Source organism: Ahaetulla prasina, chromosome 2, assembly GCF_028640845.1.
Source record: "Ahaetulla prasina isolate Xishuangbanna chromosome 2, ASM2864084v1, whole genome shotgun sequence".
Taxonomy (NCBI): domain Eukaryota; kingdom Metazoa; phylum Chordata; class Lepidosauria; order Squamata; family Colubridae; genus Ahaetulla; species Ahaetulla prasina.
Genome location: NC_080540.1, coordinates 147710222 through 147723619, shown reverse-complemented (window position 1 = coordinate 147723619; position 13398 = coordinate 147710222). Strand labels below are relative to the sequence as shown.

Genomic DNA, 13398 nt, shown 5'->3' with positions numbered 1-13398 from the left:
ATGGGAGTCATGGCTTCCAGATTTTGGATGTATTCTGTAAGTTAACCCATATGTGGAAGTACCTTGGTTCAAAAATTGTTATCCTGCAGTGCACTGTTTCACCTAGTTAAAGGTTACACACACACAAACAGAGTTTTAGTAGCATATAAAAGTCTTTGGGTGGTGGGTCATTTTTATTACCAGGATTGCTGCAAATTGTAAAGTGACAGTCATATTAGAAGGAAATACTTTTCATTTTTCCCCACATATAAGGGAGAATAGCAAGAATACTCAAAGTCATAAGTTGTCTTGGTTGTAAATCGGGTCACTCATGTGACCCACCTGGTTTTTGCAGCAGTTGTTAAGCGAACACGGTCATTAAACAAAGCAGGGGTTTGCTACCAGCCAGTTTTGCTGAAAACCAAAGTAAATGCTGGTTTTGGGCAAAACTGCCATAAAATGCAGTCATTGGATCATGGGACATTGCAAATGACTGTAAATGTGGGCTGGTTGCTGAGTGCCCAACATTTGGTCACATAACCGCAGGGTTGGTGGTCATCGGAACTTTGAATCTGGGTCATAAGTACCCCCAGGGAGGTCTGGGTAGCTTTGAATGATCACTGAGTGACCGGTCATAAAGTTGAAGACTACCTGTAATGCCAAATTACTGCCTGTAGAAGAGCAGCCAGAGCTGAGGGGGCAGAGTTAAACAAGTCATCAGCCTAGAATTGTTATGTTCCCACAAATAGTCTAAGTCCAATCCCTCTTGAATTCTGTTGACACTTATCTGGCTCTAATTTAATATTGAACTTTGGTTGACTAGATTCTTGTGTATAGGTTTGAATAATAAACCTATACGTGGAACTTAATGTATGTTCTAACGTGGAACTTAATGTATGGTCCTGATTCTTTGTGCTGATATTGCCTTTATTTTAACTAAGGAAAACTACACCAGTGTTCGTCATGGTGATGCCCGTGGTATATCTCTAGCTAAATTGGGATTGCAATGGTGTGACATCCGTTTAAAAAAGATTGAGCTTCAGACATGCTGTTGAACTCTGTGGAATCCTTGGTTATGGGGAAATTTATTTATTACTTACTTATTACACTTCCTTTTATGCTGCTTCAGTCATCAGGACTCTGGTAAGCACCCCACAGCAGCAACACAAGTCATAATAAAATCATAACACGGGAGGCATATAAATTTAATAAATAAATTTTAAAAAATTATATTGAATTCTTGAACCTGGATTTCAGAACCAAACTTAACATTTTGAATTGGATCATCTCTCAGAACTAAGAAGAGTGCAACATATCATGTTACATGAGGAGAGTTCTCCAAAGTGATCAGTATCGACCCCCAAAATTTGTTGTTATTATTGTAGTATTAGTTAAAGTCATATTTATTAAATGATTTTCATATGATAAATATTTGGGGGTCAGTGAACAATCTGAAACTTCATGGTGGGTTTGAGGACCTCTTGCACTACATTGTCCATTGAGCCCAGGAGAGCAACAAGCATAGATAGCATCTGGTTGCTTGTCAGTTTCAACTCATAAAGTTCTTGTATATTTTGTTTTCCCAAATGCTGCCTGCATGTTGCTGAACAATTGCTGAAAGCCTGAAAAGTTCTAAAAGAAAATCATTATTTTTTTTTCTTTAGTAGTGGGAGATATGAGGCTGTTTCTCTTGGGCTGAACTGGATGCCCTGGTAACATGGACTGGACTGTGTATTTTCTTGGCAACAGTATTTGATTAGTAACAATATGAAAAGTAAAAAGGGCTCGTACCTACTTTTTAGAATATGGCCTTTGTTGTAGAACTTTTTAGAATATGGCCTTTGTTTTGCTGTCCAAAACGTAAAAGCATTTATCAAGTCAGCTGAAGTAGTGCCAACCCTAAACTAGCTTAAAATGGGCTACAGAAATTATCCCAGGATTTCAGACTGATAGTTGGAGTCATCACACACATATTGGTGTTTTGATGGAGATGCTAAAGGTTTTTTGATGGAGAGCCGATTTGGTCTAGTGGTTAAGGCACTGGGTTAGAAAGCTGGATATTGTGAGTTCAAATCCCGATGTAGCCATGAAAGCCAGCTGGGTGACTATGGCCAGTCACTCTCTCTCAGTCTAACCCATCTCACAGGGTTGTGGTGGGGAAAATAGGAAGGAATATTACATATGTTCACAGTTTTGAGTAATTTATAAAAATAGGCAAGATATGAATAAATAAATGAAGACTGGATTTAGAACTTTAAAATAGTTCTATGCTGGGTCGCTAAGTTGTGGCTCCCTTCCCATCCCTACCCTATTTGTCAGCAAATATCCTGCTAGATATTGGATAGATCCATGTTGTGCTAAAAGTAGCCCTGTAAACTGGGTCTATGGTTTTCACTGAGCCAAAAGGGCCAAAGAGAATTAGGCTTCAGCTATCAAAACAGACTTGCTGGCTTTGGGCTAGATGTCTTTCAGCTCCATGTACTTGTCAAGAGGTGTTGTGCTGGGAGAAGATTGGAGGAGGGTGTGTTGTTTTGACTTCCCGGAGGGGAGAAATGTGACATACAGTAATATGTAATACAATGTATGTATGTATCTATGTATTGTTTATTTGATTCTGGCTTAGCATATTGTGTTAAGTTGGCCAATTGTAATTAAGTCACAAGTTTTATTTAAAATGCACCTTGCTCAATACAGCATCTGGCAGTGTCTGTTTCGGGATGTTAGGAGGTGTGGTTCTAATAATTGTGGGCGGACATATATTTTGTTGCTGCTATGTTGATCCTGGAATTTTGATTTGGCGATAGTAGTGTAAATGTTGGTTCTGATGGTTAAAGCCCAAACCATTAACCAATTTACGGAACTAGCTCTGTATTTTATATTCCCAACTGAAAATTGTGAACTTGGATTAATGTGTGTAGCTACATCTTTAAAAGAAATCAAAATAGTGTGGTAAAACCACTTTACTCCTTATCCCCAAGCTGCAGTCCTTTTCAAAATAATTAACACAGACCCAGTAGCATTGCAGCATGCTGCAAATAGTCTAACTGGGAGAGAGAACTAGTCATTGGCAGAGTAGTGACCTTTCCTGTGGTGTGTGATCTTTGACCCAGGAACAGAATTCAGTTCTGGTTCTCGTCTCTACTCAATTCAAAAATGTCCTTGAACATCTTGAGCACCTCCTGACAAAAAAAAAATGACAAATAGGTTTTTTGTTGCAGTACTCAATGAAGATGTTACTTGATTTATTTAAAGAAGCTCATAGCAGAAGTGAGCAGCAATCTTTTTATTCCAATGCATGATTTGGGGGGGAGGGAGCTAAAATGAAATGTAGCTAATGTGATCCCAGTTTTCTTTTTTTCTTCTAAATCCAAGGGAACTTGAATGATTCAGTGCGAGTGGTGATCTTCTATTTTATCAGCCTGGGTCTTGTGTTTGGCTTTAAACTGCAGCATTCTGGTAAACTGTATGTTGAACCGTAGGTCTTTTTCCACCTCTCCCTCTTGTCTTAAACTTCAGAAAAATGGCATTGCTTGGATGACCCACTTCAGATGATGGAATTATGGGATTTGACCATTAAGTAAAGATCAAATGTATGGCATCTTTGGATGTAGAGTAATGAATTTTAATATAATTGTCACCCACTAAGTTTTTCATTAGGAAATTATCAAAATCCAAACTACACTGATTTGCATGAAGTGCTTGTTTGCAGAATGAAATTATTTACAGTATTGTTTTTCTATTTCTCACTAAGCTGTTTAGCCGTTGGTGGTATCTAGCTGAGTTTAGCTGATTTGAAAAAAATTGAGCAGGGTCAGGCCTGCTTAAAACTTGAATGAAAGAGCACCAGGAAATGTCAGAGCTGTAGGCTAGACTGGGAATTCAGAAAAAATATTCCGACATAAGACAATTTTCATATTGTTGCCAGGAAAGGAAAGTAGATGGCTATGTCCATGAAGTCAAGAGACATCAAATTTGACTTAAGGGAGACCTGGCTCGATTCACTGGCTTGCAAACACTGTGGTTCTATTGTGTCAAGCCATAATGTGGCTTGTTTGAACTCAGTTTCTCTTTTTAAATGTGACCTTTGCCAATATAGCATAGTTACCACATTATATTAAAACCTGGTAAAGCCCAATTTCAGTTTGGCTCAGAGGTTCTGTATGATAAACCTATTAACTAAACAGGTCTGGATTTGTGAGGGCCTTGTCTTTTAAGCTAATTCTGAAAATAGTGACCTTTACAAGATGCGTGTAGATTTGAGTTGGCTTAGGTATATGTCAAAGGCAATGAATTCTAGATTGATAGAGGTGACCTTTGTTTGCTTCCCAGCCTCCTCTTAGTTTGAAAAGGTGCCCAGTTCAATTTTTCCTTCAAAATGGAGTTTCCATTTGCAAGAGTCGAGGATTCCGCTGCTATGGCGATAGTGCAATTCAGGCCTAACAAAAAGCAAAAACCAAACTTTTTCAGTGGGGCCGAAAAGAGGTATGGCACAATTTGGACAGGAGAAAGGACAGAGAGAGATAACACTTGTCTCTTTATTCATCCTGGTAGGCCTGATTAAAGGAGAATTAGGTTCTCTTCAGCTACAAGGCCTTGCCTGGAACCTAGGCCCTAAAGAAGAACCTCCTCTCCCTCACCACCTTCCACAAGGTTTTAAGCAGTTGCCTTCTAAGTTACCTTTCAGGAGCGGTCCAGGTTATCAAAGTTGCAGCCAGAACTTTGAAAAGTGGACAGGGCACGTAGTCTAAACTAATACGCGTGGCTTATACCCTTGCAAGGTGAGGACCCAGAATTTAGTTTACTGCCACTAGCTTTTGTATGCTTTATTTTATAAAGTCACTATTATTAAGGGAGCATGTGACAAAATCTTTGCATCAGTAAGGAAAACATGAAGGAAGAGAATATCTTCTCAAGAAACTGCAGATTAATTCCCCATTTGGTCTAATGTCATTCAAAAAATAAAAAAAATAGGTTTTTGAGGAGGTGGGCTAAGCTGCTTTTCCTACACAAGGCCTGCAGAACCATGGCTGAACATGGCAAAGCATGGCTGGAGGAAAAAAATGAGGTGGGAACACAGCTGGGGTGTAACACTTTGCAAAGTGATCAAAAAGTATCCAAAGGGAGCCAGTACTGACTGGCCTCTTAGCTTTCTCCATGTCCCTCTCCTTTCCTTCTCTCTGCCTGGCTCTGTATATGCTTTTCCTTGCATGAATTCATTGCCCTCTCTATGCTATTCATCCTGTTTGGCAGAGCTGTGCACAGATCCAAATTTCAAGAGCTCTGTGTGATTCTTAGTGCGCTCAGGCACTTTTTTGGCCCTGAGCCCAGGAAAAGTCACATCTGTTTTAAGATGCTGCTGACAGATGTTACATGTGCACCCATACAGTCCCCAAGTCCCACTTTCGCAGATCACTGCACAGTAGGACTCTTTGGCATTAGGGTGCTTCTGTGCTTTGCATTTTATTTACACCTCTTAAATAGCTACTTTTCTTCCTTTTGTGTGTACGTGTCTGTCTGTATATGCTGTGTATTTTGAGTCGTCTTCACTCCTGGCAACAACATGAAAGAACTCTCTGCAGTTTTCTTGGTAGTATTTTCAAAAATGGTTTGCCTTTGGTGCCTTCTTGGTGTTGAGAGTAAGTATCTGGTCCATCATCACCCAGCTGGCTTTGTGTTTAAGGTAGGACTAGAATTCCCATTCTTCTGGTTTCTAGCCCAGTGCCTTCAACCACTTCACCATATTGACTCTTTAGTTACAATACTACCCTTGAATGTAACTCTTGATATCTGCTGAGGTCCTTAAAGATTCAATAAGGATGAAAGTCCAGTTGTACTCTTAAGATATCTTATTGTATCTTCTGAACCATGGTTTTCAATGAGGAATGTTTCTTGGAGTCTTATTTCTTAGTCTGTTGTGACCTAGGCTCACTTAGGCATAAAAGACACAATTAGTCTTAAACAACCCTATTTTATTATAACAGCTGGGAATTACATCATTCCCAGCTTAGTCCAAATTAATTACAAAACAAGTCCTTCAGAAAAAGGCCTTTGGCCTTATCACAAACCTATATCTTTCTTGGCAAAGCCCCACAAAGTTCAGAAACAAGAGTCACCGATTAGAAACAAATGTAACAACATTGCTTTCCTTCAAAGAGCCCAAGAGCCTTTGTTGCTCTTTTAAGCCTTATGGGAGGGACCAGTCATCTCCCAGCCTTACTCCCGAGTCATCCTTTTTGCTTTAGCTGCTCTTGCCTTCTGGCAGTTCTTCACATGCATGCACTCTCTGCTGTCCGCCTCTGGAGGCTCCAGAGTCCATTCATCGCTCCCAGATGGCTCTGGCCCCATCTCTGCCTCCAACGCAGAGCCCTCGTCTGGGCCTTCCCCTGACTCCAGGACTGGCCCATTGTCCTCCCCAGCCTCTTCACTGCCTGACTCTGCTGCCAGCTCTGCAGGCTGCTGGTGGACCACAACACAGTCAAACCAAAATGGCTAAAGAAAAAGCCATGGAGATGGTCCCCAGGGCTATCTGATTTCTAGTCCTTTCTTTAATCACTTTGGCTTAATGAGTTTCGCAGATCTGCATTCTGTGGTAGACATCCTGCTGGTGCAGCCAGAAGGTGGGGATCCCTGCTTTTTGTACAGTTTTGGACTGGATTTTGTCTCCTGCTCTTTCTCATCCCTGCCTCTTTTAGGAGGAACATCAGCTGAAATATTTTTTGTTGCTTTCTGTGTTTTTGAGTTGAAGTCAGTCTGTATAAATGCCAAAGGACCTTGTACAGCTTTGTCCACCTCTTCCTGATAATAATGGAAGGCTTCTTCCTGTCCCCTTAACAAGGCAGTTCTTCCATTGGGAATTATTGTTTTGAACGATGGCTGTGAGGCAGGTGTCGCTTTCCTGGATTACAGCAATGAATAAGAGCTGCAGTATTCGTTGTCTCTCGCAGGTAGGGATGGAAGCTGTCTTAAACTGACCAGTTGCTTGTGAATGGTTTTACCTTGAGGTAATTTTCCTTGGTTGGGATTGAAGAATCTACTTTAGAGGCAATAATTAGAGAACAGTCAAAATGTGGAATGAATGATCACGTTTGGGCACAATTTAATAATAGCTTTTCATTCTCTATAAATTCAGTTTAATGTTATGCTCTTATAAGAGATCTTGGAAATTTTTAAACCAATAAAGATTAGTTAATTGTTGCCTGTTGGCTTTTTGGTGTAGCTCCTGGGTACCCAACTTACCTTCCTGGACCACCTGATTTTATGTTCCTGTTTATTTTAATTAAATGATAAAATAGTATTGCTGTAAAGCAACATGCCAGTTTTGAGCATCATCTTTATGTAAATAACCTAAGCAGTCTTAGAAAATTCTTTAGAAGCATGACCATCTGCCCCATAAAGTCAAAGATATGTTAAGGGGATAGGCAGTGTTTTGAAGGCTTAGAATGATGGAGAATTATAGAATAAGAGAGAAGAGATCAGTTTGTTTTAGGATTGTAAATTGTTATTGTTGCCTTACTGATTGCAATCGTAGTTTACTATTTAAATATAGCATGCATTTTATAGGTTTCCTGGTTTAATCCTAATTTATTTTTGTATCTTGCCCAAACCTGAAATGTTGAAAAAATGGAAACTAAATCAGAAATACTGCTTCTGCCAGACTGAATCTGGTTTGTTTAACCAAGTGTGTCCTAGTTTAAGTTACGATATCAGGATGAGCATTGAGATAGGAAGACGACAAATGACTTTACTTAGGCATGCTGCATGTTTTTTATAGAAGACCTTTAAATGGTGCGTTGAACAAACTGATTGCTCTAGTAATAGCAGGATGGTCTCTGAAGGTCACTTTCAGGTAATTTATGTGAACATACCTATCAGGGTAAATGGAACCCATTTCCTCATCCACAAATAGGCATGATTCTTATTTACTGAAGGGACAATAATTTAAGAGATGCAGACACTGATTCTTAGTTTATTGGTCATACTTGTCAGAATATGTTTGGAACTGGCTTGGGATTTTAGGAGTTTTAATCTAACACAAAGAGATGCAGTAGCTCAGTGGCTAAGATGCTGAGCTTGTCGATTGAAAGGTCGGCAGTTCAGCGGTTCGAATCCCTAGTGCCGCGTAACGGGGTGAGCTCCCATTACTTGTCCCAGCTTCTGCCAACTTAGTAGTTTGAAAGCACGTAAAAAATGCAAATAGAAAAATAGGGACCAAGTTTGGTGGGAAGGTAACAGCGTTCCGTGCGCCTTTAGCATGTAGTCATGTCGGCCACATGACCACGGCGACATCTTCAGATAGCTCTGGCTCTTCGGCTTTGAAATGGAGATGAGCACCGCCCCCTAGAATCTGGAACGACTAGCACAGTGATGGCTAACCTTTTTGCTATTGCGTGCTAGGAAGGGGGGGGTCGCGCGCATGCATGCCCATACCCATAATTCTATGCGCCCCGCCTGCATGCATGCGCGTGTGACCCCCTCCTCCCGGCATGCGATGGCATGGTTTTTTTCTCTCCCCAGCCTCCAGAGCCTTTCTAGGAGCCTGGGGAGGGCGAAAACAGCCTTCACCACCCCCCAGAGGCCCTCCGGAGGCCGAAAATTGTCCGTTTGCTGACTTCCTCCCATCGAAAGTGGGCAAACAGAGCATTTGGAAAACAGTGTATATATTTGGATTTATCTCATACTCTTGTACTAAAAGCTGGAGATGTTGTAAGGCAAAAACAAACACCAAGGATTACTGTAATACAATATTATTATTAAATATGGTATATTATTTAAAATCCACCTGAGAAACCTAGTTACAATAAATTACATTCAGAAGCTTTTTAGCCAGGCTGCTTTCTTTTCTTCCCATAAGGCCGTTATTACCTACTGCCATTTGGGTAGATTCCTAGATTTTTTTTTGATATGTTTTTAAAAATGCACAGATTTTCTCTCTCTTCATATTTGTTGCCTGTAGCCAATTCTTGGGTAGATGGGGAGTCTTATCCTCAAAGGCAATATAGAGATAATTTTTAATAAATTTAAATAAAAGAATTGCCTTCCTGGAGCTTGGGTGAAGATACCATTTGCAGTTTTACATATCTTTGTGTTGGTTGCAGAGTAATATTATTTTCATACAAGGAACTTAATACAAAGTTGCGAAGTCGTCTTTTACTGCTGGAGCTCATAAATTAAACGTCAAAAAAAGGAGGAGAACCTATTTTTCCCCTTCCTGTACCATCCTTTGAGTGTGAGATTTCTGTAGAATAGCAGTTTTTCAAATACTTGATTTGTATTTGATTTTATAATGCACTTTAAAAAGCCCAAAAATTGTTATATTAAAAGCAGAGGTTACAAGTTTTCATTTGCACTTGACATCTAGTAGCAAGAATATCAAAATAAATATGCTGTGTTACACACAGTGGAGGTTTGTGTTAATGCTTTTTTACAATGTCCTACAATTACATTTAAGATAACATTTTTTAAAATGATAAGTATCTCAGCACACTAAGAATGAACACATTACTTCTATGGAACTATCATAACCCTTAGAATTTAACACTAAGTTGAAAAATACGTTTTATTGCATAAAGATTATACTTGTGCCTGGGATATGCTAACCTTTATACTACCCTTCCCCCTCTTGGAATACTTTCAGATGCGTGTGCTTCAACTGAAAAATGCCCAGGTTGATACTAAACTGTGATCGTATTTTTCTTTCAATATATATGTTTGAAATTAAGAGTTGCCATAAGTAAGGTTTAAAGGATGGGAATATTAACATTTATGTTGATTAACTATAAAGGTAGTCCTCGACTTATGACCGCAATTGAGTTCAAAATTTATGTTACCTAGTGGGAAATTTGTTAAGTTGAGTTTTGCCCCATTTTACAAGTTTTCTTGCCACATTTGTTAAGCGAATCACTGCAGCTGTTAAATTAGTAACACCGTTGTTAAGTGAATCTGCCTTTCCCATTGATTTTGCTTGTCAGAAGGTCACAAAAGGGGATCCCATGACCCTGGGACATTGCAACCATCATAAATATGAAGCAGTTGTCAAACATCTGAATGTAAATCACATGACCAAGGGTGTTTGCTGCAATGGTCATAAGTGTGAAAAATGGTCATAAGTCACTTTTTTCAGTGCCGTTGTAACTTCGAACGGTCACTAAACTAACTGTTGCAAGTCGAGCACTATCTGTACTGAGTTTGTAGTCTACCATTTGTGTCAACTACAGCTGCATAATAGGGCAAGCCTTAATTATTGAAATGAGAACATTCTCTTTCAGAGTTCTTAATCCAAACCAACTCTGATCCAATTGTTCTTTGATTCAGAACAGACGTTTACCCCTTTTGAATTATTGGGGGGGGGGGAAACCTTTTGCAAAAGTCCTGGAAATCAATACTGGTTTTGGTTAATGTGAACACAGGCATGCTTGGATGTCATTGATCGGGGTTTTCAGTATCACAGAGGTCAGTGTCCTGATCTTCCTTTTTGTTCCCCCAGAGTTGTTGTTCTTTGTTACACTGCTTATGCCTTTCTTAATCCGATATCCTCTAGATGTGCGAGACCGCAATTCTTGAATATGGCATCCAAGCATGGCAGTGAACAAGGGGGTTGTAGTTATCACAAGTAACAAGTTATTCTGTATTTATATGTACCTTTTTATTTGCCTGTGAACCGCCCTGAGTCCCTAGGGAGATAGGGCGGTATACAAATACGATAAATAAATAAAATAAAAATAAAAAATCACAAGTAACAAGACTTCAGGTCAAGGAATATTGCCCTAGTCCCAATCCAAACTCATGCCAATCTTTGTTTCTTATCCTTAATTCCTCAGTCATTCAGACTAGATTATGGAAAACAAGTGGCTATAAAAGTCCCTGACATAACCATGTGCCTGTGTTAACATAGTCTTATTATATGAATGTATTATACTTACACCTTAATGCAACTAAACAGCTCTCAGCAATCGACCCAGTATAAGGAAAAATGATTTGAAACATCCACCTTGCTCCATTAACGCTCCGTCCAATAGCAGCACAAAGTATGTAGTGTAAATTAGAGCAGCTTCTTAATGGAACTGGTGAAAGAAAGTGACACGAGCTATTTTCTCTGTTTTCTAGGTCTCTTTGAGACAGGATGGATGATCAGAAACCACCTGGTGAGGACAAATGCTCTGGTACACCAGGTAGGTATGCCCATTTTGGTCTTTTCTCTTGATAAGCAGTTTTAGGCAGATACATTATGTCACGCAGCATGAAGGTGGGTGGATAGTAGTATTTAGAAAACATGCAAGCCGCAGTTATAGAACAAATGACATCCTCCTCCAAATTACACCTACAGCGGCTAGTCAGAAATTTTCTTTGATGCTGGCAAAATGATAGTAGCATGTATCATACCTGAGGACCACAGGCTAGTTTAGGGGGTAGGTTATAGGGCCAGGATTTGCTGTCCTATTACACTCTGATTAATACCTGAGCTCACTCTGCTGTCACCAACAATTTTGTGCTTATGAAGAGGGTGCATTTACGTATCTCTTGGACTACAGCTAATCCGCTTTCTAGCGTAGCCAAATAGTTGGGAGATGACATGGTGAGGGGGCATATTTTAGGCTGAAGAAGATAAACAACCTGCTTTATACTTCAATACTAAAAAAAAATGACAGTTGAAAATGATGTCTGCTTTACCCTCGTTAACTGCGGTGATTAACAGTTATTCTCAAATTATTTGACTAGCTTGAATAGAATTCAGTTTGTTTTATCTCCAGACCAGTTCTGATGACTAGGTTCTTAATATGCTTTTGTTCAGGAACAGGTTGTTTAGGTTATTTACTGTCTGTTGCACCAAGACAAATTCCTTGTGTGTCCAATCACACTTGGCCAATAAAAAATTCTATTCTATTCTGTTGTTTTTCCCAAGGGGCATTTCAAAGGTTTAGCATACTTTATTTCTCCCTTAATTTCCACTGGGAAACTCCAGAAATATAGTTTTATTTGATAATTTGCTGCTGGGTATCAGCAAAATGTTCTTGGAGGCACCAGTAATGTCAAACCAGGGTGGTTGGGTTGTATAAATGAGCTTGAGATTGTCTTTGTTTATTTTAACAGAAGGGTGCTTTTCATGTTAGAATTTTCAGGGATGGGTCTCTTTCAAGAGTAAAATGTCAAAAAGTTTAGATGTTCCAAGTCTGTGAAAAGTAGCCCTTTGATCTAAGTCACTTTTTCCTCATTTTCAAGCAAAGCTTTGTGCAGATGGCAGGGCTTCCTATTGGCATGCTAAGAGACTTCTTCCTGAGAAGTATTGAGGGTGGTGGGGTCTTAATTGTCAGAAAGGGTTAAGTTTTCCACTTTGAGAGAGAAATGGGCTTCTGTGAAATAGGACTGAATGGAATAGGAACATGAAGAACAATATATGTTACTGATTCCGTGATTTAATTTCTCTAGCTAAAAAAAGGAATAGTTTTGGTTTTTCACCTTGTGACACCTTCTTCCCAGCCTAGTGACTTCTGGGTATGTTGGGACTGCAATGCCCACAATTTCCTATAAACATGGAGACTGTATGAGAACACTTGAGAGCTGCAGTCCCAACACATCCAGAAGCTGTCTGGTTGGGGAAGGCTTGTGGCAGGGGTAAAATGTGAAATTTGTTACTACCGGTTGTGTGGGCGTGGCTTGATGGTGGTGGTGGGGTAATGTGATGAGTGGGCGTGGCCAACTTTTAAAAAAAACTTTTTAAAAGCATTTTTTCTACAACCTCTTTGGCCGAAATGCTTTTAAAAGCGTGTGATGATCAGGCAACTCAGCTGGGATCACCAGAGGAAAAAAAGTTTTTAAAGGGTTCTGACAATCCCAGCTGAGTTGCCAGATCGCCAGAACCTTTTAAAAACATTTTTTCTACAACCTCTTCGGCTGAAGAGCTTGTAGAAAACATGCTTTTAAAAGGTTCTGGCGATCAGACAACTCAGCTGGGATTGCCAGAGGAGCCTTTTAAAAGCTTTTTTTTTTTTTACAACCTCTTCGGCTGAAGAGGTGGTAGAAAAAATGCTTTAAAAGGGTTCTGTCGATCCCAGCTGAGCCGCGCGATCATCAGAGGCCTTTTTTTAACTTTTAAAAGCATTCTTTCGGCCGAAGAAAAAATGCTTTTAAAAGTAAAAAAAAAAACAACCTCTGATAATCGCATGGCTCAGCTGGGGCAGGCAGAGATTTTTGCTACCAGTTCTCCTTACCACCCACTGCCATTGCTACCGGATCGGGCGATCTGGTCCGAACTGGGAGCATTTCACCCCTGCCTTGTGGGATGCTTCCAGTACTCTGCTGAAATAATTTGCAAAGGTGTATTTTATTCCACGTTCATAATTGGGCAGGAACGGTAGTAGCTTGTGTCCTTTCCTAATGAAAGGATAACTGAAGAACATCTTCCTCCCAAAATGGAACAATTAT

At 39.8% G+C, this 13398-nt stretch overlaps 1 protein-coding gene across 1 annotated transcript in view; it reads left to right on the top strand.

Moving 5' to 3' along the window:
• KMT2D (lysine methyltransferase 2D) overlaps positions 1 to 13398 on the top strand; it is a 126645-nt gene that overhangs the window by 10889 nt on the left and 102358 nt on the right. Inside the window, exon 2 of the mRNA XM_058165624.1 lies at positions 11083 to 11147. Coding sequence (XP_058021607.1) covers positions 11099 to 11147 — 49 coding nt within the window. The 5' untranslated portion in view covers positions 11083 to 11098. The remainder of the gene's footprint in view (positions 1 to 11082; positions 11148 to 13398) is intronic.